The 27,493-nt window shown below is 36.5% G+C and overlaps 3 protein-coding genes across 4 annotated transcripts in view; 1 reads left to right on the top strand and 2 right to left on the bottom strand.

Annotated features, from left to right (window-relative positions):
* The window catches only part of htr4 (5-hydroxytryptamine receptor 4), a 49,032-nt gene extending 47,685 nt beyond the window's left edge, over window positions 1-1,347 (top strand). Inside the window, exon 7 of the mRNA XM_035532326.1 lies at window positions 1,299-1,347. The gene's annotated coding sequence lies outside the window, so the exon portion shown is untranslated. The remainder of the gene's footprint in view (window positions 1-1,298) is intronic.
* An 8,664-nt stretch (window positions 1,348-10,011) lies between these two features.
* Window positions 10,012-12,016, bottom strand: si:rp71-1d10.5 (transmembrane protein 216). The gene is made up of 6 exons (XM_027003583.2): window positions 11,807-12,016; window positions 11,311-11,324; window positions 11,091-11,184; window positions 10,885-10,977; window positions 10,575-10,776; window positions 10,012-10,338 (listed from the first exon to the last, which is right to left on the bottom strand). The coding sequence occupies exons 1-6, from the start codon at window positions 11,916-11,918 to the stop codon at window positions 10,323-10,325; spliced, it is 531 nt and encodes a 176-aa protein (XP_026859384.1). The 5' UTR covers window positions 11,919-12,016; the 3' UTR covers window positions 10,012-10,322.
* Window positions 12,017-12,103: 87 nt separating this feature from the next.
* On the bottom strand, window positions 12,104-24,991 carry matr3l1.1 (matrin 3-like 1.1). Of its 2 annotated transcripts, none has more exons than XM_027003580.2 (27): window positions 24,914-24,991; window positions 22,434-23,387; window positions 21,694-21,755; window positions 21,208-21,246; window positions 21,082-21,128; window positions 20,932-20,999; window positions 20,331-20,392; window positions 19,871-19,915; window positions 19,065-19,111; window positions 18,484-18,581; window positions 18,113-18,174; window positions 17,683-17,721; window positions 17,536-17,582; window positions 17,371-17,444; window positions 17,173-17,283; window positions 16,962-17,087; window positions 16,707-16,823; window positions 16,326-16,450; window positions 15,486-16,209; window positions 15,306-15,387; window positions 15,149-15,186; window positions 14,564-14,692; window positions 13,823-13,956; window positions 13,423-13,480; window positions 12,821-12,938; window positions 12,547-12,668; window positions 12,104-12,422 (listed from the first exon to the last, which is right to left on the bottom strand). In XM_027003580.2, exons 2-27 carry the CDS (start codon window positions 23,250-23,252, stop codon window positions 12,393-12,395), a joined length of 3,423 nt encoding a protein of 1,140 aa, XP_026859381.2. In that variant the 5' UTR covers window positions 23,253-23,387; window positions 24,914-24,991; the 3' UTR covers window positions 12,104-12,392. The 2 variants fall into 2 exon arrangements, with proteins under 2 accessions (XP_026859381.2, XP_026859382.2); XM_027003581.2 differs by having other exon boundaries at window positions 14,564-14,689.
* Window positions 24,992-27,493: the final 2,502 nt, after the last annotated feature.

Genomic DNA, 27,493 nt, shown 5'->3' with positions numbered 1-27,493 from the left:
GCACAGTTCCTTTCTGAATCCTGGAACATTGGTGACTTTTGAGTGGGTGAAGGGTTTCAAGGTACATTTCTTGCCCAATTTCTCAACAGGAATTTGCCTTTGGTTTGCTTGTTTACCTAAATGGTTTGTAATGATTTTTAGGGTCGAGGGCCATTGCCAGAGAGAGGTGAAACAGGGGCGCTGTAGGCATTATACTGCACCCCTGTGAGCTCCTCGACTCCTGGCTGCTACACAAAGTCCTCACCATGTCTAGAAAGCCATTAGAGATTCTCACCCCAGACTTTATTTCTTGGCTAGAGTGGTCAGGCTCATATAGGCTATCATCCTGTCAGAAGTATTAAAATCTGGACATGGAACTGAGGCTACAATACATTTTGTTTGTAACAATTAGTCCATTACTATCTAGAGAATTTTATTTTCTGTCTGAGTCAAGGTTAAAAAATTATTAATTGATGATATATTTGCAACTAGAATCATTTGAAAAAAAAAAAAAAAACAGTGTTCTGTAAGGAGTTATTTTTACTGTTTAAAAAGTTATGTTATGTTATATCAGCAGTGCATATAATTTGAGACATCAATTACACCTACTTTAGTGCTGCCTGCATACAATTTATATTCAGTCTAGTATAATAGTAATATCCTTGAAGCATTGAGGTAAGCCTCTAGAAATGATACCTGCATGGCTTGAGATGATTTTAAATATCTACCAACTGGCCTTATAGGGTTATTAGTATTCATCTCCTTATCCTCAGAAAGCTCACTTCATATCACTTCATCATTTAATTTCACAGGGTATTTAAGTAGTTTTAGAAACATGCCATATCCTTGAAACCACTGTGAAATGTCATATATGGTACTTTATCATAAAAATGTGGCATTGACCATAGACCACAAGGAACTCATAATAAAGTTGAAAAACAATTATGAAGCATTTTTTGTGTGTTCAAATAGCTGTATCTAGAGCTTCCACTTTTATTCAGAACCTTCAATGAACCTATTTTTGGAATGTTTGTATGTTTTTTACTGCAGTAACTAGGGGATCCTCGGACATTTTAAGCAAATCCTTCATAAATCAGTGGACATGTGGACAGCGAGTGTCTTTAATTAGAATCTTGTCAAAAAATGCCAAAAAAAGTTGTAATTGTGATGCAAGCATTGGAGTTAAAGCCCCAACACCCCACAGTCCTGTTCCAAATCATCTCACCGTGGTAGTGTGTGTGCTGACATGCAGCTCTAGTGTAGTAACCTAAAGATACCGTGTTGCTGAACCTGATGTTACTACCCTTCCGTCCTTCCAGGTACTCAGTTCTTCACAATGGGAACCATACTGAACTGGAGAAACTGTCAATGCAGAATGACACAGAGTCACAAGAATCCTGCTTCTGACAGTGGCCTCCACTTCTTGAGGACCGATACTGGAAGGTGCTGCCTCTCATCATCCTACTGTCCCTGCAACACAGACTCACGAATAGGGGATTCCAGGAGTAAACTCCCAGCTGGAGGGATGAGATATTTACTCCATAAAGTGAACAATGTTGCCAAAGGTATTTGAGGTATATTTTAGGGTGAAATTATTTCTAATGTAAAAGATTGGTGGTCAAATGGCCCGGTATGTTTATGATTCTCTCCTGCTCCCCTGCAAGTACTTTTAGGTAATTATTTGGCTTGGACCAAAACATAAATGCTTTAATTCAGGAGGGAATTTTAAGGTGGTTTGGTACAGCACCGGTGGTACTTTTGAATTTTCCTTCCATTTGCATAGATCACATCCAGAGCGATTGTGACGTTTAACGGGTTAAGGAGGATGCGGGGACGAGGCACGTTAACCAGAACATATGTTTTAATCACAAGCACGACTCAACACACACACACACACACACACACACACACACACACACACACACACACACACACACACACACACACACACACAAACACACTACATGGGTCAAACACCGACAACCTTGACGATACAACACAAGACCTATATACACTCCTGACAATTACACACAATAAGGATCAGGTGCACAACACAAGAGGGCGTGGCAATACAGACGCACACACAGACACACAGACAGACACACAGACACACAGACAGACACACAGACGAGGGGGGCAGGGGCCGTACCGTGACAGCAATGTCTAAAAAGTATGTATTAACCGAGCATGCTCTGGTCAAAGTTTAAATAGTCGTACTATAGGCTAAAGATTTCAGCTCTTCTCAGTTAGATAGTTTTTCCTGCAAAACCTCTAAGCGTGCCAAACTGCCTTCGAAACCTAAACATTGCAGTATTATTGACTGTGTTCACTTGGGTCAGGGTTATGCTTTACGTACCTCCACAAAAGCACGTATATTTTTGACATTGATTCCTGTCCAGAGCCTCGGGTCTGGCTTAATCCATGACAGTAAGCAGTGCAGTCAGCTGTGGTGTGCCATAGCTTCCTGAGGCTCTGCGTCTATGGGATGCCATTGCTTTTCGCTGGCATTCCAAAGCAGAAACTGGCAAAACCCACCAATGCTATGAGAGAGTGCTTCCCATATGTCCAGCATTTATGCTGCCACAGAACAAAATCATATACAGCTGCTCAGAACCTTGATATGGTCTTTAAAATGTATTATATTACAATAAATACATCATTTAAGCTTATGCCGGTTTTAGAACAACACAAAGATGATGGCTGGTTATACTTAATCTTTCTTGTCCAGCTGTTAGCAGCAGTTTGAATGCCTCATTATTTCATATCTGTTCTTCTAGCATGGCAGCCCAGTGCAACCCTCCTTAAACATAGCAGTCTACATACCAGTGGTGTTCTCAGCCTCCACCTGTGCCTCTCTGTATAGCAGCCACTACTGTTCCCTTTTTAAAATATCTTGTTTCAGTTGATTTAAGGAATATAAGACTGTAAATATCAAGAAAATTATAACAGTAAAACACTTTCAGAATCAGAAATTATATTTTCAATTTAATGTAATTTTACAGGGAGGTACTGACACAAGTTTTGACAGTCAAATCATTATATATAGTAGAATATAAATATCAAACCCATAGAAATGACCAGTATCTTCATCCTTTTGTTTATTCCTAAAGGATTAACTCTCCTGCAATTAAAGCACTTATAGCACTTTTTATAATAATCTGATTATAGATTTCATAGATCATACAGTATTCTGGTTGCCAATATTTTATCAATGACCAAAACAATAATAAGAAATTTTGAAAACTGATGTGTGAAGAAAACTCTTGTAATTGGTTTCCCTAAATGTGATACTATGTGGAAGTGTTACCTATGGTGGTGTGTTGGTGTGACAGGGAAAAAATCAAGAGAATGAGAGAGAGAGAGAGAGCGAGAGAGAGAGAGAGAGAGAGAGAGCGACAGCGACTCTCATACACACAGGTGTGCTGTGCTTTGATGGAACTCTTAAACTGCATACTCTCTCTCTCTCATTCTGACATCTTTTACCAACAAAGCTAAAAGCACTTACTGGTGAACATGTCTATTTTTTTATTTTTATTTTATTTTTTTACCAGCTGATCTTTGTATCTTAAAGGTCACATCTTAGCATGTATGTCTGCTTTGATTTTATTGTAAATAGTTTTTTTTTTATGCAAAAAAGAATCTGATGGTGGTCAGTGTGATCCTTTATATATGCTTCGGCCAGAGGCAATGCATTATTCTTCCAGCTTAGTATAACCGTTAAAGTCAGCAATGGAAGTCTGTGTCGTACAGAGCAATGTCCTGCAGAGCTATTTTATGGGCTTGTCAATTTATGATACTGATTTAAAAAAAAAAAAAAAAAACATCTACGTGGTCGTGCCTTCACAACCAACTTGTACTTGTGCAGGTGATCTTTTTTAAACCCTTTAGAAAATACTGCCACAGCTGAAGGTGTCAAAGGTTCATTTGTTTATCTCATTTGTTGTGAAGCTAAAAAGAAAAACATACATCAGCAATGAACTACAACTTAAATGGAATTGCAGAAACAAGAAAATAATTTGGCTTTCTCTGCTTTGGACACATAAGGGACCCTCATCCCTAAACGACATCGAATTCTACTAGGCTTGTCAACTGTGTAAGCATTTGCAAATTGACCCATCATGTCATGAAACACAAATCTGTTGGAAATATTTAATAATAGTAAAACACTGCAAAAAAAAAAATAAATTAAAAAAATAAATAAATAAATTACAGTTCAGTTTACTCAAGATCAATTATCTGTATATGTTCCCCAGGTAAAGGTGAGTCTGCCGGCTGTGGATTAATGTAAATTAACAGCCACTCTGGAAAGTTATTTTTGATACTCCAGTTCCATTCTGACACTTCAAGCTTTCAATTATGTAGCACCCTTTGACCACAAATCACTAAGCAATTTTAGTAGCTGAGGCAACCGAGAAAAATAGCTCGTGTAATGTCACTAGTGTCAGTATGCACATTCTCATTCTTTAAGATGTGCTGGAGATTTGTGACCACAAAAGCTGAAGATACATTTTATTCTCAGTGAAATGTGCAAATGTGCAGCCTGCAGTTGGAAGGTTTGAGATCCTGGTGGTACAGATACTGGATATCTGGATGCAGAGTCTGAAGTAGGATACATTCAGATCTCAGTCTACAAAACTGCATCCTGAAGTAGACAGGGGGTTTAATGCTTAATACCCAGGGCTAGTGCCAACTGCCTAATGCTAGTCAGCAGTGAGAACTGAACATGTCTCTATGTGATTGTGCTTTGTAGTTCTCGCTCTTATCTGACCAGCAGTGATGTATTGCCCATAAATGATTGTGACAAAAGCTTGCTGTAGGCATGAGGTACTGTTCAAAACAAACTTCTAATTAAGGCTTACCCCAACAGCCCAGTCTCTCTCTCTCTAACACACAAACACACACACACACACACACACACACACACACACACACACACACACACACACACACAGACAGAACAACAAAAAAGCACCACTGTGTAACACCTCAAAGCCCTAAAGGCAGAAGTTCTTAACATGAATGTGTTGTAATTCTCTCCACATGTTGTAGAAGAACTTTTGTAAACTCAGTATTTATTTTGGTGGATTTAAAGATTTATATTTTCATGTAAGGCTTCTCTTTCAGGGAGCTGTGTGTATTACTTTTCTGTTGCTATGTGACAGCTCTAATAAATGATAATTGAAGATAATGGAAAATAATGTGCTTTCTTAGTTTTGTGTGCTTTATCTTATTCTTCTATAACAGCAAGCTGTTTTTCATAGTTGAAAAGTTATTATATTTATATATCATATTAGTAAATCAGTAAAACCAATAATGTTTATTAGTACTTTTGTTACTCTACTGTGTAGCTCTCTGGATTCGCAGTATATGGAAGAATACAATGGATTCAGATGGCAGTGTTTATAATTTATCTGAGATTTTTGTTTATTGGTTTATTTATTTGTTTGTTTTCTTTATGGAAGTGGATTTGTTAAACAAGATGTGAGTTCAGGAGGAGCAGATGTATATGCCATATGGCTCCACTTTGTGCTTGCAGTCAGGGATAGACCTGAACCACACTTCCCATAAACTGCCCCGAAACACCCCCATGTTTCCTACCATTCAAGATCTGCCAGCTTCAATTTATTGGATCCATCAATATGATTACAGGTTATATTATTTGTTTGATTGTTTGTTTTTTTGCCTCATTATTAATTCTCAGGCCACATACAGATTCACGGGGTCATATATGGGACTGCAGCTTTGGCCCTACTAGGTTATTTAGTAGGTTCAGTAATGGCCTTTGGCAGTACCATTCGTGGATTCTCATATATGCCAGTACTGATATTGTGACCAGAGTCACAATACATGCCAATTAGAAGACCATCTCTTTTGTCTCTGTGGCAGTCCCTGTGCTCCTTTGCCTGCACATTAAGGCCCCACCTTCCTGGATATTTTAGCAAATATGTAAAAACAATTTGACGTTATCACAATACATTATACTAATACAAATTAATATTTATTATCTGGAGTTCAGTGAAGAAAGTCAGATATAGATACCTCTAGTGCCATGGACTTGGACAGAGTCTTGGCTGCCAAATTGCAGGTTCCCAGTTCATTGCAGGTGCAGAGCTGGATAGTTGCATTCGTGTGAAGGGGCTGAGGATTGTCTGTTCCCTGATTGCATTTCAGAGTGCCTTGAGTTAAGTACTCACTCATCAGACACTGGGCTCCTTTTTTCTTTTCTTTTTGCTTTGAAGAAATCAAAGGGCTTAATTTCCTGAATCTGAAATGTCAAGTGTTCTAATGGACTTTGTGTGTAGCGTGATCCTTCCTAACTGTAACACTAAGCTGTACACTTTTCATCCACAAGGAATTTTGCAGTTGCAGTTTCTTGTACCCACAGACCAGCAATGTGTGCTTTTCATTAAGAAGTCCTCTTTTTTTGGATTTGAAACAACTCTGCTGGAGATTATTTTTCTCCTTTTTCTTTTTTTGGAGTATCTCTCACAACAGAAAGCAAATCTAAAGGAACAATGTAAATTATTATTCCTAAGAGAAAAGGCTTAATCATATGGAGCTGTTCTCCTTAGGACACACAGGGCAAAACCTGAGGCTTTTCTAAACAAACAACCACCAGCCTATTTTACAGTCCTTTGATGAGTCATTCAAGGATATATGATTTTAAAGCTGTGGATTGTTAGAGAGGCTGTATTCTGCCTGATCACATGCTTTCTGTTACCACAGTACATTGACATAAGATTCTGCCTAGGAGCCTATTATCTTCACAAAGACTATACCTTTGACCTGAGTTTAGAACACTGAGATCATAACTGTGAACATAATTGTGACTTACTGTTGGTGTTTCCACTGCTATCTTTCACCATTTTCAATAATCCTGTTAAAAAAAATCAAACACATCACTTTTTATTCCTGTTTTTGAGTACCAAGTCAATTCACTGATACTTGCAATATTGGTCACTAAATCAGACTTGGTCTCCCTATTAGAAACGTTTATGTGGCTTCACCATGACTTATTTGACCACTGACTGAAGCCTGCATATCCAAACATCACGGTTTTTCCTGCATTCTTTTATATATTAACTTTATTATCCCATTTTCTCAAAACTTCAGTCATTAAGAAAATCCCTACACACTGACTGGCTAGCTGTCTCTGTCCTGGAGGGCGGGCGATATGGAGCAGCTGAATGCACCCGGAGGAAAGAGCTACTGGCCTCGTCAGCAAGCGCAAACACGCAGACGTCCACTGGTGTCGCCGTTGTCTGACAGGGCGCAACATAATTCCATCCCTACCGCTCAGAGCCAGTTTTACTCCCTTTCGGCCTCCAGTCACGGACGGCTGTGGCATCACGGGGGTTTTCATCAGCGGACCCAAAATGAGAGGTTCGAATACGTGTTTGGCGATATTAACATATAAATATTTAGAACGAGACCTACCCGTAAATGCCTTTAGTGCGATGAATTTAGGAGCTTGGCCTCAGATTGCTAAAATGCTTTATATATATGAGAAGACCGGTTGGATTATCTGCAGTGACTGTACTCGTTACTCTTTGGACCAGAATTAACCTGTAAACAGAAGCCTTTGACGATCAACCGGGAGGAGATTGAAAACCTATTGAAATTGAAATTTGCCCCATGAATTCCAGTACATTAACATAACCTTTACCTTAACATGTAATTATTATTTACCCAACATGTTATTACTAACGTAACCTTCAGATTAACATGTAATTTTATTATCCTATAATAAAACTGGACTGGCAAATATCTGTGTGACTACTTTTATAAGTATTTTCTGATCACTAATTAGAGCAGTATAGTAGTTGTTCATAGGTCCTCTCTTGCCCTCTGCTGTTTTGTACTGTAATGACATTGTTTAGCGCAGTAGTGCTCGAACATAGGAAATATTGTTAATCAATACTAGCCACATTTCACTATTTTACAGAATTTAGAAAATATATACGTACTAATGTATGCAGATATACTTAAAGAACATATACATTTGAAAGAATAGTCTATATTTTCAAATCATTTGCTCTTTAAAAATGATTACTCAGTGACGTCTTGCCGTAGGTTGTTTTTCATCCACGATTAGCAAGACATGTCTGAAAGAAGAGGGCCCACTTTTCCTGCTGATATATACTGGTTGCTATCTGTATATAGTGAAAAATCTTTTAAGACAAAAAGAAAATCCAGATTCTAAAGCCCCGTCCGAAATGACGCCCTAAACCAGGGTTTCTCAACCTGTGGGCCGTGACAGACCCTCTAGTGGTCCGCAGACCCATCCTCAGGGGGAAGCAATAGTCAGTAGAAGGTCGGTAATGGCACTTTAAGTCAGTAATATATGCAAAATTTTACTTAGTATAAGTAGTCACTTAGTATAAGCAAAAATCGAGAGCTCAATCGTGGTCAAACAACAGTATAAACAATAGTAACGCACAAATAAAAAATATATCACAGAAGTAACTTAAGGTAAATTAAACAAGATCCATTTGAGACAATGAGCTAACCAGAGACGGAGAGGTTTCTTAAACGAAGAAAGAATGGCAGTTTCTCAGAAAAAGCAAATAAATGGTCCGCACGTATAACCCAGACTATACATCAAATATGCATTTGCGCAGGGGGGAGTAATAACACCCATGTAAAAGGCCAGTGTGTGGAGTGGAGTGTGGAGTATAGTTAGACTCTTTCAAACGAAGCGCTAATACCATCCAAACTAAAGAGGCATGTCGAGACCAAACACCCTACTCTCGTGGCAAAGCCGGTGGGGAACTTTCAACGAAAACGTGGACTGCAGCTCCAAAAGCGAGCCACCGTTTCCATAACGTCGCAGACCAAGCGTGTCCAGAAAGACACCTACCTCGTAGCCAGACATATGCGGAGCAAGAAGCTGAGGATCGCTGACATGGGGACTGACATACAGAGCGAGCTTTGAGACAGGAATAAATGACACAAAATGTTGAGTTTTGTTTTAGTGGCCCGTTGTGCCTTCTAGTTATAAACAGGTGGGCCTTGAGGTGGAAACCCCTGCTCTAGAGCCCACGGTTCCTCTCAACTTGCACAAACTGGTGACGTCAATAACGGGAGACAGATGGTGCGCGCGACTTCAGGCACTCTCGGTTTAGCAAGAGTCTGTCCCACATGCACGCAAGCCATGCATACCAGACAATAACTAGAAATTATTATCAAAGCGGGTTTTTTAAAATTATTATTACTTATCAACTAATAATAAATTAGCAGAGCAATGTATTTAATTCACATTTGAATATTTTCTTCCCTTCCACGATATGTGCGCTTGACATGAAACCATCCACTCAGATTGGATCTCTATCTCCATCTCTTGGAATTTGGGGTAATAAGCAGCTTTTGAGTCCACATCATAGTGGTCCTCGTTAAAGGCCACAGAGGTCGCTCGTAAGCACCCTTTTGATCACCAAAGTGTGGAATAATATGTTGAAATTTAATCGCTTAATTGGGGACACACACCTGTTTAATCTGGGATCTTTTAAACCGTTTCCTTTGTGAGATGTTTCGTATTTGATAACGACGGGTTTCATTGTGGGCTGAGTGTTGTTGTTTTATAAGAGAGAATGTGACACCTTCCCCCCCCCCCCCCCCAAGTGTTTTCTGTTTTCTTGTAAATGCACATTTTCTCTGTAATCATTTTCAAAGTCTTCTTTTTAGTCTATTTGTAGCAGTGGTGTGATGGCAAAGCAAATATGTGTTGATCTAGGTGAGTTCTCGGTGTTACTCGAGTCCACTCTAAATTCTTATAATTCAGGCAATATAGGGAAGAACCTTTAAAGGCACAATGACAGATATTCTTTGATAATTGCTTATGTAGTTCCATACAAGAATAATTATGATTGCATAACTTGTTCTCTTTTAGCATAATAAAAGCAGTTCATTTTCATTACGCTACATGCACAGAACAGACTCACAATGCACACAGGAAATAAAAAAAATCCTCATTTAACAATTAAAAACAACAATCACTAATATTTTACAAAAGAGGCTCATCATGGACAAATATTGAAAAAATATTTCACATTTATTAGTCACTTGGTGCAAAACTCTTAAGTACAAAACAGTCACAAAGATGTATATTCAATAAAAGCAAAGGTCCCAACCAATAATCAAAATAACGTAGATATTCAAATACTCAAGCCATTACGATATGCATTTAAAGTTGGACATGTTCATTAAGCAGCAAGGAATTAAAGGCTGTATATATTCTGTGCATTATTGTAAATCTTTGATGAGAAACAATGCCATGTTGAAAATCAAAAACTACTCCTGTGCAGCACATTGTGTAAAATATTTCCTCACCTTCACATACATGCTTAATACACACTGGCCCTAAAAGAAGGAAAAAGATATGCAGAAACCCAAATATTAGTGACCATCATAAACAACTCTTTACACATCACATAGTCCAGTTTTTATGAAATTTTAACATACCTGTTCTGAATGTATGATTAAACAATAGTAAAACTATGATTAATTCCCTGTTTAAACCTAATTAAACTGCAAAAAAATCTTTACTTTCTGAGAATTAAATGGACATTCAACAAATAAAAAGCAATAAACATTACCTGCAAAAAGCTGCAATGGTCATTAGACCTATAACCAGCTCCAGGCCATAGAAGCAGAGCAATACAGCATTGATGATAAATTCAAGACGCAAAACAAAAGTCTGTAGGAGTAGATAGTAGACACTAAGGACAGTGCAGGGCACCAGGACACCAACACTAATAGTTAGTGCCAGCGAGCTCTCACACAGGTTTCCCTTACAGCCTGTAAAAACATATTTAAATGTTATAGTCACATATTAAAACCAGAATGGGAATAAAGTATTTGGAATATTTACTTGGAATTAAATTGTCAAGAATTTGGTACTCTGACCATAAAAGAGTCTGAGGCTTTCAAGACCAAGGTAGAGCAGCAGAAGAACAATGTCCAGTATAAGATTTGCCTGAGGGTATGGGAGCAACACACCTACAGGAGTAAGTGCAAAGTAATTTAAAATATTTTCCTCTAGCACTGTATTTTTTAAGTTAATATAACAGAAACGTAGCTAGCAGAAGGCAAAACATCTTATGATACTTTACCTTTATAAACAAACATTAGAATCTCAGCTATGAAGAAAGCAGCAAAATACCAGCGGTTTAAATAAAATAAGATCTGCAGGGGCGTGGAGGACAACTGAGATGGTTTGTTAAGAAAACCAGTATATGGCAAATTGTTGTTAATACAGGTACTAAAACGTTAGAGTTAAATGTTTAGTTTCTGAGTAAAGACATGCAAGGGAAAATATTTTTAAAAGGATACAATGGGGCGCCTTCCTACAAAAGAAAAAGCGAAAAATATTCACAAAACTACTGCAATTATATTGTAATTAGATTGTCAATTACATTCTATGTATAGATATGTAACCAAATAATTAAGACCAAGAAGCTGCGTCAATTAAACTTGCTAAAACGCTCATGGCATACATCACAAACATCACTGAGCGTGAACGTGATCATACTCGGCTTGATCCTTTGAACAAACCCCATTCACGATGCATGCTGTAATTCAGTAGACACACGTGAACCGCTAACCTGCCTAGCTTTAGCTAGCTGCATTGTTGTTAGCTACGCTACATTTCCTAAATATAAGCTATCGCAAAGTCATCTGTGAAGAGCGTTTTGATAAAATGCAAAATATTTTCAAAATTAAATGCTTTCTTCCGGTGGTCTAAACCACAGTTATAAGTGATATGGTCTTGTGACAAAATTGTCTAGCTACAATTCTGAACAGCTAGTTCGCTAGATATTAACCATACCGTGGGTAGCCATTTTGGATACCATGGAGACAGCGTCATGTTGGGGCGGGAGCTTTTGGAGGTTCCCTTTTGCTGCGGTCCAATCAAAATTCCCTGAACATGGACGTCGCATTACTTACTATTTAAACAAATCCGACAGAATAAACAGGAAAATAGAAAACCCTGTCTTGACAATCCCATCTTTTATACCTTTCTACAGCACTAAATATATATACTCCATCATGCCCATGTAGTAGGACAATATGTATGTAATTATGTGTATTATTCATTTTGTTGCTTTCGAAACAGTCTCAGTAATAGGATTTCAGCTTGGTTCAGCTGTTTTATTTAAAAAGAACGAATGCACGGCAACAGAATTACAAGAGTACTGTACATGATGATGAGAAGGTAAGATTCACACTTGTTAACTGTCAGTGATGTGGGAAAGTGCATGACCTTTTTGCAATAGTCAGGGCAAAAATAGGGTTAACTGCCCACTGGAGTTGTATAAAGTTATGGTGCCAAGCGAAAACTACTCTGTACAGCATATGATACATATATTGTTTTGTACATATTACATTCTGATTTCCACTCTGTACTGTAATCTTCAAGCTGAGCCACTGTTCTCCATGTGCTCCTAGAAAAGACCAAGAATGAATAAATAGGAACAGTAGTTTGTTTGTTTTTAATTACAGCAAAATGTTCTGGGGACTGATACGGAGATAAAAGTGATTATGCACAATCAAATCCTGAATGTTTACCTTTAGTTTTGCATTATGTGATGGGCTTCTACAGTGCTCATTTTTTGCCTCCTCTTCACTAGCATAGATCACACTGCACAAGTCGCAAAAGTATCCCACCACAGAACGGACATATTCTGTCCCTTTAAACCAAAGCAGATCAGTTCTGTACAGCAACATTTCACAGACTTTGCTGTGCAATATGTTACAGCAACATCCTCAAACCAATCCCAGCTATTCTTAAAAAGACAGCTGGTAATATGAAAGTCTAGTAGTGTAGTGTGGTAGCTCTTACCAACTGGTTCTCTTCGGTTTTGAAGTTCATTTGAAAGTTCAGCCATTAGTCCATCTGCAGCATCCGAGCTACAAACCGACTTCCTATTTGAAGCTCCATTGTGATTATTGCTGGATGCCTAAATCATGTACAATGATTCAACATTACATGTGTGTTAATTCTTTTGACAAATTTTTTGTTAAATTTTATACATTCTAAATGGGGGGGAAAAAAAATACATTTTGTTCTTAACTTTTAGATTCTAAATTCATTGTTATTACTTTATTCTTGGGTAGTACAGAGAACAATAAAAATTATCTTTTATGCTCTAGGAATAAAAAATAAATAAATAAAACAAACAAATAAAAAAAGAAAACAAGAAAACTCAGTGCAACATGCATGCTCTAACCAAACTATGCACTTCAATTTTAGCCCACTACTGGAAAGATTTAAATAAGCATATGTTCCCCTTCACAATGAAAATGTCTCATGTGTGATAAAATATTACTTCCTTTCAAATCAGTTATTGATGTGGGTCTATTAGACATGCTTTAGATATTTTGATCAATTTTTTTTTCATTAATTTGTATGTGCTTGATAAAACAAAACCTGCAGCTACTAACCTTAGACTTCGCTCCTTTACTGCCTTGCTCTTCATCAGAATCAGAATGAGCAGAAAGCCTAATGAATGACAATAGCAAGATTAATACTCTGGAGAGAGAAAAATTAAGCAAAAATGACATCACCTTGCATTTGACTAAATATTCCAATGTTTTAGATATAGCTGTTGTAGTGCACATTAAATTTTCCCCTAGGTGTTTTATTAACTTGATCTGACAACATATGTATAGCGATGGCATCATTAGCCAGTTCTTGATAGCATACCAGGTGGTTATCACATCACATGGACAGCACCCCTGTGCTCCAGGTATGCGTTTGCCTATGTCAAAACATTTTGTTGGAAACTCCTGCTTATTCTTCCTTTAAAAGCTTCACTGAATTAATACACTTAAAAAGCATTACCTTGTTGTTGGTAAACTGCCATATTTCTCAGATACTTTAATCTTCAAGATGTTACCACGTAGTGCAATATCTTGATTTTTGGAATCAGCTGCAATTCTATCAGCATCAGAGGCATGGACCATCTCAATTAATCCCTTAAAAAATAAGATTAATTTAACAACCAATTTTCAATCATGCATATGGAGAAAATAAAATTCATGAAATAATGAAAAAGAATGGCCAAAGCATTCCTGCTTTTCACCCCAGTAAATGTTAAAAAAAAAAAAAAAGCTTTTCAGTATTTTGCATCTCTCTCTCTGAATTTTCTCAGGTTTTTTGCATTTATGAGAACTTAAAGATTTTCCAAAACATAGCATGTCACCAGGAATGCCTAAAAGATAGTATAGGACTATAAATCCACTTTGTATTAACTTCAGACCAATTACATTGGTTATTAGGATGTGCCATGGCCAGTGGAATAAGTATCCTGGTTCCAGATGTTTAGGTGCACAAAACAGTAATAGTTTCCATGTTTAGTGGTATTGACATACTACTGTAGATTACAATGCAGAGATCCAGCACTAATCCTGGGCTGAAAAAAAAAATATCACTAATTATGGAGTTGTGTAATGGCTCTAGACAGAAGCAATAAGTATGTGCTAATAATAAATAATTATACAAAAAACTTTTTTTAATATGATTGGTTACATGGTATGAAGCAACATTTTAATCAAAACTCTGCAGAAAATTACTTTTATTTACCTTTTTGCAACTGTGAAACAACAAATAGTGCTTTACTTCCCCATATCTCTTTGCAATATTCACAAAGTCCAAGTCTGTGTAGTTCTTAGTAGGAAGATTTCTGATGTCAAGAACTTTGCCAAAAGGCTGCTGAAATAATTGACAAAAGAAAAAATAATACTTTTAGTCAAATTTTCTTATTGAATTTTAGATGATCATTTTCTTTCAGTTTCTGCCTTGGAGGGAATCCTATTTTACATTTTCATTTACCTTTACAACATCTGCTAAATGCAGAAACTATAATCTGAGCGATTTACAAAGTGCTTTATCATCGACCTCATAGAATGCATCCTAGCCAGTACAGAGGGTTAGAGTTCAAGATACTGTTAAACTAGAATACTGCTGAAATACAGGAATCAATGCTGATATCTAGAAGTGCAAAATAAGCATAAGATCTATATTCGAGTTAGTGTTGGGGTTTATACCGAATTCCTTTCATTCTTTCATTTAGAACAAATCTAGATGGACAACTCGATATCCAGGTTACTTTATTTTACTTTTTCACCATTCATTGTGACATTTAGAAACTCTAGTATTAAGACTAACCTCAGTTTCCTGAGTTGAGGGCTTTAGTTCATCCGATTCTGAAATACACAATAGTCAACAGTTACTTACAAATACTTTTTTTTTTTTTTTTACCTTCAAAAATGTTATACGATAAAATATAAAGGCCACTTTCTTCTAGCATTTGTTAAAAGAGTACCCTGATAATGAGAAGATATTTCCTCCACAAGCTGATCTAAGGTAATGCAGTTTTCAAGAGTCTCTTCTAAATCAGAGTCTTCCTATATGAGGGGAATCCACAAATCAAGACAAATTAATAACATCTTAAAAAAATAATACATAGAGCTTGCAGTCTGAGTCAAAGTTATAGTACAAGTACCTCCTCAATTTTCACATCTTGGCCTTTTTGCTCTTTATGTATTTGTATCTTAAGACTGTTTGATGTCTTCAATGGATCATTTAGTGCACCTTCTAAAGTTTCTACTTGCACATTTGAATGAATACTTGGAACATCCATGGTGTCTGATGGAAAATTCTCTTGTTGTTGAATGTTTGAATATTTAACTTCCTCTACACCAGCAGATGTGCCCTGCTCATCCATGACTGTGGTACTAGATGCCTGATCTTCCTGCTGAGATGCTTCTTCACAAGTGTTTTGCTCTTGGTCCATCTTCTGGTTGTCTTCTGGTGCATGCTCTGTTTTGGGCTCATCACCATCAAAATCAAAGTCATGTTGCAATTCTACTCCATCATCCGCTATGACCTCCACACCCTCAAGGTCACTGTCTGAATCCATGATTGCAGCTTCATCATTGCTGGCACTCGTCTTCACTTCAGCATACTCACATAACTCTGAAAGACTATCCTTAGCAGGAGACTGTGAACAAACTGATGACCTCCTTGAAGATGACCTGGATCTCTCCCTGGACTCGTGATTATCATCTTCCTCTGTCGAGCTGCAAGTTCTAGAAGAGTCGGCCCTCTCTGCTGAATGTTTTCTCTTGGGGCTTGGAGAGTCAGACTGAGAACTATGTATTTCTGACCCCGATCTCTTCCGAGATCTGAGAGTTCTGTCATCAGCTTGTTGGTCTCTGGACCACATACTGAAAGCATTCAAAATAAGAAAAACACAGCAAATAAATTAATAGTTTCCTATGAAATGGGAAATAATGATATAACATGGATACAGGACACATAAGAATGTAGGTTAAGTGCTTACTTTAGATTTTCATATTCAGAGGAGAAAGTGACTTGAATGATTTTTCTTTTTAATTTTAGTGGATTGGCTGAATACTGTTGAATTAATTTATGTGCATCTTCTGGATTACTCATTTCAATATATCCCTGCAAAAAAAAATGCAATATACTTACACTTGGAAACTGGCTGAAATCCAAGGAAGTAAACATGATGTACAGAGAACAAATTATTTTATACAAAGACTTAGATAAGTAATCATAAGGTAATGGTAAGCTTTAGTGAAAAGATTGTCAGATTGATATTGGCGTTTAAATAAATAAAGGCCAAAATAAAATTTTGAATCAAATCACTTCACACATTTTTCACAAAATTGGTTAATGGAATTTATTGATGATCTGGTACCCGGCTTGGCAGGAACAAAGAGTTTTTTATAGATCCAAAACGTTTAGCAATGGCCTTTAACTCCGAACTGATGCCATCTCCAGCAGGTAATGGAGAGAAGCTCACAACTCGAGAACTCTGATGAAAAGACAACCAACCCTCTCAGCAGGCTGATCAAGCACTAACATTTCACCAGAAAATTCAACAGATTTAATTTATTTATTTTTCTGAAAATTTAACATAACTAATTAAATTGTAAAGGATATTTATTTTTACCTGAAGAAAAGTAAAAGTGCCAGACACTGAAAATTCAACCCGTTTTCCTTCAACCTCTAGAGGATTGTTATTAAAGTATTTCACTATATCCTCTGTCTGGTCTTTTGATTCCATTTCCACAAAAGCCTAAAAAATATAATTAGTATTTATGAATTATGACGTGTGTAAATAATTAATAAGCAACGTGAAGAACTCATCAGGTCATACATACCAGTGTAGGAAACATGATGACTTTTACAATTGCTCCAAATTGTCCAAGCAATTTTTTCAGGTATTCTTCTTTCACTGAATTGACTACAAATTTAATGCAAACCACTTTCCCCTGTATTTAAATATAAAGTAAAATTAGTCAATCTCCTAAAAAGAAAGATTACAGAAGAAAAGCAGAAAATTACAACATACAACCTACTTTATCTTTCATATCGGCTGCCTTCATGTTAGGTCTTTTTATTGTCTTTGAATTATTGTCCTTTTTGGCTCCACCTTTTAGCAGAGATGCATCACAAACACAATAAAAGATTAGGTGAACTAAAGTTCAAGTAGTACTCTTAGAAAGATGAACGCTCACTTTTACCTCTTGTCTCAGTGGATGTGGTTGGTAGTGTCTTCTGGCATTCACTCCTAATATAATTACAGACGTTTAACACATGAGACCTCCGACTACAGAACTGTTTTAATTCCTCATTAAAACGTGTCAATTCTTAATAGAAACGTTATCTACCTTTTTGCTGATTCAATATGCTGATCCCAATCAGGATACCTACAGATATCAATTAAATTAATGACTTAACTGACAATGTACATTCTGGCTATCCACCAAAAAACTTCATTTTATTACAAGGGCATGGTATTTGTATTTAAGTAGAGTGTAACAGCATTAGAAAACACTTGATTACAAGTTCTCTATTAATTATAAGATTACAGGTTGTCTATAAGAACAATTAAAATTCAAGGAGGATGACAAACTCTACATTCCATGATCACTTCAGGCTTACAGTTTTTCATGATAAATAATGGCTGATTTTTAAAAACCAACAAAATCAATAATAAAAAAAAAACACTATAAAATGTATTTCGTGGCTAAGGTAGAATATAAAACATTACACTGAAGATGTAACCTCTGCTTTCAATAATTGCTGAAGATGTCTTACTTTTCCAGAAGTTCAAGCTGAGTGTTAGCATGCTGTGCACCTCTAATGTGCAAAGACCAATCCTACAAAGAGAGAGAAATTTAGTCCACATTGTACAGAATCACAGTAATCTGTATAATATTCTTCACCTAAAGAATATTAACAACATTTGCAGACAATATACTATGCAGAATTATTTCGCCAATGGTAGAAAGGTTACTATTCCTACTAGAGCTAATAAATCAATAATTTATTTATTCGTCAGTTGATGAATCTGTCACAGATTGTAACAAATTGTACCAGTTAAATTTGCTTCATTTCAGAAGGAGAGTAGTAATATACATACATTTACATTTGTGTTTGGTGAACAGTAATATTAAAAAGCCACTTACATTTTCTGAAAGCACAGTAATGTTGCAGAGAACACATGCATAGGGAAATGCTTGGGGAATTATGCCATGGAAATCGGACGCCTCCTTCCTGGTAGGCACTTTAAAACATTGTGAACCATTAAAATAATGACAACAGAAGAAAAGATGAAATTCCAACATAGAACAAAAACCACAGGGCCCTTCTGATTAATGTTTATAATAAAGTGTGTGGTGTAAGAAAAATAATTGTAAATGATAAAGAAGATTCTATTTGTCTCTGTCCTAGCTTTGTGTTTTGTATATCCCTGCCTTTTATTGGATTCACCCATGTTGCTTCCCCAGATTTAACTATGCATATACATCTCATCTTCTTGTCTAGTTTGTCGATTTGTTTCTTTGTGACAATTTCTGAGTTCTCACTTTATTGTTTGTAAATCTCTCTGTGCTTTAGCACTGTAGACGTCTTGTTTGGTTTATGCATTATGTTTTATTAAGTTCATATTGTAACTATGTAAATTTTGGCTTTGTTGGTTTGACACCTGGTTACAATGTCTGTGGAATAGTAGAATGTTTTAAGTCAAGTTCAAGAATACATGCCTTACCTCTTGTCTCAGTGGCTTTGGGCTGTGGTATCACCTGGCACTCAACCCTCAGGAAGTTATAAAAATGAACATGTAAAAAAAAAAGAGTGCCTTTACATTCAAAAATCCAGAAACTGCAGAAAGTCAGATTTTCTCAGTAATCCATGGATGCAATTTACATGTACTTGGGTATTCAGAAAATGGGAAAACTCTGGGTTTACATGGGTCCAACAATTATTAGATTTTTCCTTTGCAAACAACTAATAATCTCAAATAATTATGTGATGTAAACTTCAACCTTCCTACCATGGCTTTTTACAAACATGGACCCACTTTACCAGCAAACATGCATCTTCATTTTTATGGTGATTAATGGTTACTAATGGTGAGAAATTCAAATTCTTAATTTCCTCAATCATGTACTGCATTTCAGAGTCTCTCCAAAAATGTTCACGAGTGCTGTTTTAAATTCTGCTAGCCGCTTCTGCGACAGTTCTACACTATCCGATTACATTTGCATGCAAGCACAGGCTGAGTGAGGGTATACATGCGTTGAGAAATCAGATTACTGAGATAAAATCCAGTTCTCTTTACTGCATTTCTTAATCTTATTTTTAGAACATAATTCGATCTAAGAAATCAGAGTACGTTGTTTACATGACAACTTAAATAAATCAAATAACTGGAGAAATCCGATGATGATGACCAAATGCAGTTCTGTAGTTTGATTCACTACACTGACTGTAATTACAAGCACTTAAAAACATGCTTATAAACGCAGTCAAAGTACAAAATCAAACTACAGTTTTTGATCAAGCTCGATTTACCTTTTTGATGGTTCTATAGGATGATGATGATCCCATTTATGGTACCTAATTAAAGCAAATAACATGATTTAATCCCCACTGGTGTACATTTTTTTCTGATCACATCTACTTAAAACTATCAATGCAGAAAAAATATTAATGACTCTCGTGCAAGGTGTTGTTCTTGTAAAGCAAACTATGGATATATTTCAGTGTTATGGAGGATTACTGCTAACATATACAAGATGTTGTTACACATCATTCCTTATGTATTACTGAATAATTGTCATCTCTAAGAAAAGGTTAATATTCATGGACACTGACAGGGCCTACATTTCATGATCACAAGTTTAAAATTTGTACAGAAACCTCTGGTAAAAAAACAAAAAACAAAAAACTATTTCCAATAAAGTAAACTGCATAACATACAAATATCACCTGATAATCAAGGTAATTGATTGGGTTGTTCAAACTGACTTACTTTGCTCTAAGTTCATGCTGACTGTTAGCATTGTGAGAACCTTTAATATGCACAGACCAATCCTACAAAAGTAGAGAGAATAATGCGAGAAAACAGTGAAGCCTTTAACATAATGAGTAGTACTGCATGAAGTGCTCTGAACATGCATTATGAACCATTTGAGCAGATATCCAGATACTGTTTATAAATCCTTTTGAATTACTGTATGCCTGCATTTAGCAGAATAATTGTGGTCTATACAATACTCTTCACATGAAGCTTAAATAAATTAATAAGTGTCTATACATTTCCTGCAGCATGATTTAGCTTGTATTTATTCAATCTATATGTGGGGATCTAATGAATTAATATCACAGATTGAAAAACATACGAAATGAACATTTCCAGAAGACCTGATTTTTTTTAGGTCAATGTTCATTTTCATCTTTGCAGTTATGAAATACATTTCTTTTATATGAAAATGACCGTTTCAGAAAAGGTAGTAACATAAAAGGATAAGGAGTTTAAGGAGACAAAGAGTAGAAGTCCGATGCCCTTTCCTGGTAGACAACTTTGCAATCATTGAAAAAGAATGACATACAAATTTCAATATACGACTTACTTTATCATTCTCTGGTGTGGTCTTTATTTTGGCCTTTGTCTCTTGTCTGAATAATTCTCTATTTAGGTCTACAGAGATACAGAACAATCACAATTTGAGATTAGGGGAATTAACCCTTCACCATGCTCAGGAAGATGTTAAAATCTTTACCTTTTGTTTCACTGTATTTGGGCTGTGGTGTCACCTGGCATTCACTCCTAATGAAATCACAAAGCATTAACAGGTGAAACAGTCAAACAATTCCAAAATGTTTATAATTCTTATTTAGTTATTTACCTTCTAGCAGATTCAATTTGCTGGTCCCACTGTGGGTATCTAGACAAATTAAAAACACATGATTTATTATTATTATTATTATTATTATTATTATTATTATTATTAATATTAATAATAATAATAATTGTTTTTGTAATTTTCATATAATTTCTTAACATACTTAAATTCTTAACCTTAATGAAATTCAGTGTCAGGCTGAATAGACTAATAAAGTATAGCAACAGGTTAAACAAATGGGAATTGACATTTGCATCACACGCATGACATTTGTACGGTCACATTATACAAGCAGCTGAAACAGGGCTGGTAAGCCAGCATGGCTTCCACCACGCTCTGCACAAACAGGTACTGTCCCAAGTTGACACATGCCACCTTGTGCGTTCATCAATAATGTACAGTTTTATAGCAGCCTAATGACAACCCAACAGGGAAAAAAAAAAAAATGAATTTGTAGATTCAGTAAATAGGCTCTTTGAGTTCACTTACTTTTCCACAAGTTCAAGCTGACTGTTAGCATGCTGAGCACCTCTAATGTGCACAGACCAGTCCTACAGAAGCAAAGAGAAGGAACATATGAAAAACACTGACACAGATCCACAACACAGGAAAAATCAAGTGGCTTATACAGAATGGATACTGAGTTTTAGAATAAGTCAGAATCCTGACCTCAAGCCCCTTAAAACGAGGAATGAGCAAAAATACTGCCAAGCATTGTCATCAGCAGAAACATATGGTTTAGGCTTATTGTCAATAAATGAAGCACAATTAGTTACTAAATATGAGGTTTACATAATCTTTGATCTTATCTGTTTAAACAATTCTTTCAATGGCAAAGATATGGCATTTTAAAATGGTTTGTATATTGTTAGTAAAATAAGAAATATCTTCATCATACCACAATCAAATTTTGGAGCCATTCAAGTAGATATTATGAGGATTCTGTAGTGTTTCACAACTGCAAGTACACATTCAGTAGGATTACAGTAGTCTATGTAATATTCTTCAGATGATGATGTACAAGAAAAAATGAATCCAGCAGGTCAGGCCTAACCTGTAGTTATTTATCCCAAGAATGTAATTTTACTATCCAATATGCTTCCCATCACAGATTGTAATATGTATTTCACATTAGCATTTCAATTAGACTTACCTGAATTTTGAAAGATGACATTAATATACATCTTTACAGTCAAGTATGCTGTATGAAATCTGAAGACACTACTTACCTTTTCTGAAAGGACTGTAATGTCACACAGAATGCATGCATAAGGAAATACTGGGGGAACTCTGCCAAGGAAGTCTGATGCCTCTTTCCTGGTAGGTACCTTAAGAAATGGGTCTAATGACACAGGATGTAAAGGCTCAAGATTATGCCTGGGTGCTCTGCTGTAATCACCATAAGACTGTGAAACAGTTGAAGAAGTCTCTGGTGCTGCTGAAATGTAAGTTTGTTTATAATATGGGTCCTCTATACTGGAGTGGCCATAGTCCAGAATATTGCTAGTTTTACAGCCTGTACTGGTGTTTGTTGCAGAGCCAGTTCTTCGAGGGTTCCCCCAGCGGTCTTGCCAGCTTTGAACCTGCTCTGGAGGAAGGGGGTAAATTGGACGTTCAGGCCTGTGTAATGGATATTCAACAGCACTGACATGGCTACTACCTTCCCAGGCATGAGATAAAGTATCAGTGCGAGGCGGAGTTGTGCTGGACCTAGATGAAGGAGTGCTGGATGCTTTCCGTTCTTTTATCTGAAAAAGCAGTTTGGGAAGTGTCTCCCCTGTGATGAGATGTTCAGGAAGCTTTGCATACAGGGTAAGGTCACTCTGTTCCAATCCACAGCTGTGGAGAAAGGATAAGGCCTTCCCAGGCATGTGGACAGATGAGTCCAGAGTTCTGTTGGAAGATGCTGTAGAGTGCATTGGCTCCTGAGGTGCTGATTTAGTCCTTGGTCCATAAATATTAGATTCTGCCTGGCAGGAATCTGAATACATGTGTTGATGTAATCTAAAACCATCTGGTGGGGTTCTGTAGGAGTAGTTGTGAGACATACTGAAGAGGCCAAGCTGTAAGTTTTTTTAGATGAATAAACAGGTCCTGTATTAAATGAAACAAATGGATTGTAGAGTAGATTTTAAGAAAGATATGTTGAAGACCACTGAAATTAGTTGCGTATTGTCTTCCACCTGTCAAGAAAGGTTGGAGATAAGGAGAAACCCAAATGTATGAATGCATGCACTCATGGTCCTCCTTGTGGCTGCCCAAGTAAGGAGTTCATGAAATAGAACTTACCTTCAAACATCAGTAAAATACAATAATTCAGATGCTGATGCATTATAATAAGGTCTGACATTTTACTGGGCATCTGAAACGGAACTGTGTGGTATAACTAGTGTACTCAAGAAGCATTGGTAAAGATTAGTAAATATGTAGAGAAAAAGACTATTAAAATGTCTGTTTATGAGCTTGATGAACCCTTCTGCTTTAAAGTAAAATGGGGGGTACAACAAACTAATGTTTTGGAGACCTTAGGTTTCAAACAATTCCTGATTCTCAAACCATCCTCTACACCATTAGTGGTGGGAGGGGGATACATTTATATCCTTTCCCATGAAGGTTCATAATAGCTCCAGTTGTTTGAAACTTCTTATTGTCCCAATAGAGATGATGGGTATTTTCAAAGCTTTTATTTACTGTTACTGCCCAACACATTATCAACAACCTTTGTCCCATTACATTTGGGTATTCCACCAACAGTGGTGGATGACTAAGGGTGTCTATCATGTCGTGGAAACCTGTTATTGATGACCACTTAACAGACTTTTAAAAGATAGAGCCATGCTTGACAAAAAGTAGAATATGCATGAGAATATGTCTGCTTTAGTTCAAAGGAATTTGCGCATGTACCTAATTGAAAGGTTAATTCGCTAATTTTCAGTGCAAGATCCTAACAGTATATGTTTTATATCCTTTTAAAGAATTTCGACAACAAAAAGATGTGCTGGATATTATTCTGCTGATTTAAAGTAGCTATATATTGCTGAGTGACAGTTGCTGGCCTGACTACATAGCTAAAAATCTGGGGATGGCGAATTCCCAAGAGAACGCTATTTAGCTATCTATAAGATTGCACTATGACAACCAGAAGACTGGTCGATGAGGGACAACGGTCTGGGCTGGTTTTCTGGGAATTGCATGTCCCAAAAGCTCATATTGGTGTCATGGTTAGGTGTCTACTTGATTTTGGACATGTAGCTAACTAGCTAGTATACAGACTACTCAAAAAACGCTGCTGAACATAAATCAACATAGATGATGAGTTTAAACTAGCTAACCAGCCGGCAAATTTTATTCGCCAGGCAAAATATGCTACATGGTATTGCTGAATGACACATGGTGCAATTTTCTCATGCGCTTTTTTGACTCAATCTTGAGTGTGGTATTTCGAAAAACAATATTTTAGCATAGAAAAGATTTAATACTTAGCCATGTAGCGCTAGGTAGTTAGCTAGTAATTGAAACCTCATACTGAGCAACAAGCAAAAGAAGTTAGCTAGCTAGCGTTAGTTAACTATGCTGGGCAGTTCTGTAAGATTTAGAGCCGTCAAATAAAGCTGACATTCATGGTTTTCATCTGCTGACATATATAGCTCATTTGTTGTCGATGAAAAGACAAAACAGCGATTATCTAGCTAGAGAAAAGAAAACTTACCTTTACTGACGTAAGCTTAGAACTGTAAGAACGATAACTGGATATATAAATAGCTAACGCTAGCTAGCTAACGAAATTTCCGGCCTTTGGGAAAACAAATGACAAACTAAAAGTCTCCATGAAAAATGGGTTTGGGGCACCATTTCAAGTCCAAACACTATACCAGATCGGCTATATTAATCACTATTTACCTCCTCAAAAATAAATGGGTAAACCATATAGCGCATTACCTTACAACACAAAGATGGTGCACTTCTACCTACTGTATAAGCGCATGGACATATGACAGAAATTCTACTCTACGTTCATTCAGTACATTTGTAAAATGTATATAAACTGCCACTGTACACGGAATTATTTTAATATACCTTGCAAAGTAGCAAACAAAAGTAAAATATTTAAGCAACCATTTCCCCTGTTGTTTAACTCAATAATCATAACAAATGTAGTGTCTCGTTCGGAAAAGGGGAAACAATGTTTCAAAGATCTTCTAATTATTTTGTGGACTATTAAGACAATTAAGCCTGCCAGTTGCTAGTCAGGGCTCACTGTCATGTATCAGGCTTCATGTGTCATGTATTTTGAGTGGTTGGTTTAAGCACTGCAAATGGACACCATTGACTGTGCTGTCATAGGCACTAATTACCTGGCACTGTTCAGCACTAATTGAGCCTTTGCAATGAAAAACCATGCATGTACATACACTGTTCTTCCGCATTTTACAATATAAAAATAATAATATAAAACATGGCAAGTTTTGTTTTTCAAGTCCCACATCAAATGAGGTAAGTCTAAAAAAGGTATATTTAGAATATTAATTTAAAGGTTGTACAAAATCAAAAACTAAAATAACTTTATACAAAAAGGGTAAATGGGCTGATACATGTTTTATTTTTTTTCATTGCAAGGGCTCAATTGGAGTTGGAGAAAAAACTGGGTGTCAAAATCTGGGACGGGTAAAATGAGTGAAGGCGTTGCTGAAAATACATAAAACATATTTGGTAGAGCTGTATCCATCACAACCAGTCAATGTAAGGAATGCCTTTAATAATAGCAACATAAGTCTAAAATCCAGAAAAGGGTACAAAAAGGCACAATAACTGGTAAGTTACAAAAGAGCTGAGAGAACCTGACGATCAATATTGATCTGGGCTTTTACCTCTTCTTCAGAGCGCTCCCTCTTTAATGTCCATTTTTCTTCTGGCTCTGAGGATGGAGGTCTGTATCTGTCAGAGTAGAGTGAATTAGCCCAAAGTGTTTCAGGAATACTTAGAAACAAACCTGTGAAGTCATTCACTATACAAAACTAGATATAGGAATTTGGCACTCACCCATGTTTGAGTTGTTTGTATTTCCTGCTAACATAGACAACAAGCCGTTTGCCTTGAAACTTTGGTGGATTCTCCTTGCAGGCCTCTGCAAATTTCTTTGCATCCTCACCCCTGTCCATCTCAATAAAACACTGAAAGCCATACACACGAAGCAAAACATTTTAGAACAATAAAATAATAAAAGACTTGCCACAATGCACCCATTACCTCATTGTGGGAGCATCTGTTTTTCCCAAATGGCGTTGCAATTTTCAGAAGGGATGCAGCTGATGTTTCAAAGTGTGGAATATGTCCAATATAGATGACTCTGCCACTCTGTAAATGTTTCAAATAAATATTTTTATAGATATTACTAATGAGTTAAGTTTTTATGTCTATTACTAACAAGTTAAAATTTCAAAGGACAAGTGAGTAATGTTTCTCACTTGGATTGCTGGGTAGGTCCATGAATGATACATTTTCACTGTTTCTCCATGCACAGATGGTATGACATTTCCACTGTAGAACTGCACCATTGTTTTGGCATCTTGTTCACTTGAAAGTTCTAGAAAGGCCATGTAATGCAGAACATAAATTATTATATATTATATAACACTTATTATTCCAGGAGAGGAAAGGGAAAAAAATATAATGCCAGCTCATTCACTCATTCACTAGCAGACAAAGGGCTTAAACAATCCCTTTTAAATAGTACAAAATATATGCAGATTTTCAATGGTATACAGTACAAACAATACTGGATTATGATTTGACCTGCTATAAATACCTATGGGGAACTCTTCAGCCACAAAGCATCTGGTGACTATGTTTATTCTTTCTTTATTTTTATGTACATTGATATAATTTTTTTGAACACACAAATGGCAACAAATAAGCTCAGATAGTAATAAGTTATGAATGGCACTTGATCTAACATTAATGAAAATGTCTATCTCTAATCTTCTGGTGTAATATTTACATTATGAAGAAGCAGTAGGAATGTCACGGTTGGCAGGTGCACCAACCAGAGGGAGACACCCAAATCAAACAAGGACCGTATTGTTCATCTTCCTCGTTCCCAATCACCTGAGTATTGATTGGAAACACCTGCCCCTCATCAATGATTCTCCCTGTTTGTACACCCGCAGGTCCCCAGGAACAACGCTGCACATTAATGACAAAGAGGACTACAAGGATTTCACGACGCTTGCTAACATGAATCTCTTAGTGGAATAATATAGCACGTGTATTGATAAGTAATGGAAAATAA

Source organism: Electrophorus electricus, chromosome 12 (assembly GCF_013358815.1).
Source record: "Electrophorus electricus isolate fEleEle1 chromosome 12, fEleEle1.pri, whole genome shotgun sequence".
NCBI classification, from domain to species: Eukaryota; Metazoa; Chordata; class Actinopteri; order Gymnotiformes; family Gymnotidae; genus Electrophorus; species Electrophorus electricus.
The sequence above is the reverse complement of the archived record's forward strand: the minus strand, read 5'-3'. Positions and strand labels throughout refer to the sequence as shown.

Excerpts from the sequence above, each read along its gene's own strand:
- si:rp71-1d10.5 (XM_027003583.2), bottom strand. The coding sequence starts at position 11,918 with ATGCGACGTCCATGTTCAGGGAATTTTGATTGGACCGCAGCAAAAGGG. Across the intron at positions 10,978-11,090 it reads TCTAATGTTTGTTTATAAAG|GTGTGTTGCTCCCATACCCT; the intron begins GTAAAGTATCAT and ends TTACTCCTGTAG. Across the intron at positions 10,777-10,884 it reads AAGCCTCAGACTCTTTTATG|GCTGTAAGGGAAACCTGTGT; the intron begins GTCAGAGTACCA and ends ATGTTTTTACAG.
- matr3l1.1 (XM_027003580.2), bottom strand. The coding sequence starts at position 23,252 with ATGTCTCACAACTACTCCTACAGAACCCCACCAGATGGTTTTAGATTA. Across the intron at positions 17,722-18,112 it reads CAGCTTGAACTTCTGGAAAA|GTATCCTGATTGGGATCAGC; the intron begins GTAAGACATCTT and ends TGATATCTGTAG. Across the intron at positions 14,693-15,148 it reads CCTCAACTCAGGAAACTGAG|CAGCCTTTTGGCAAAGTTCT; the intron begins GTTAGTCTTAAT and ends CAATTATTTCAG.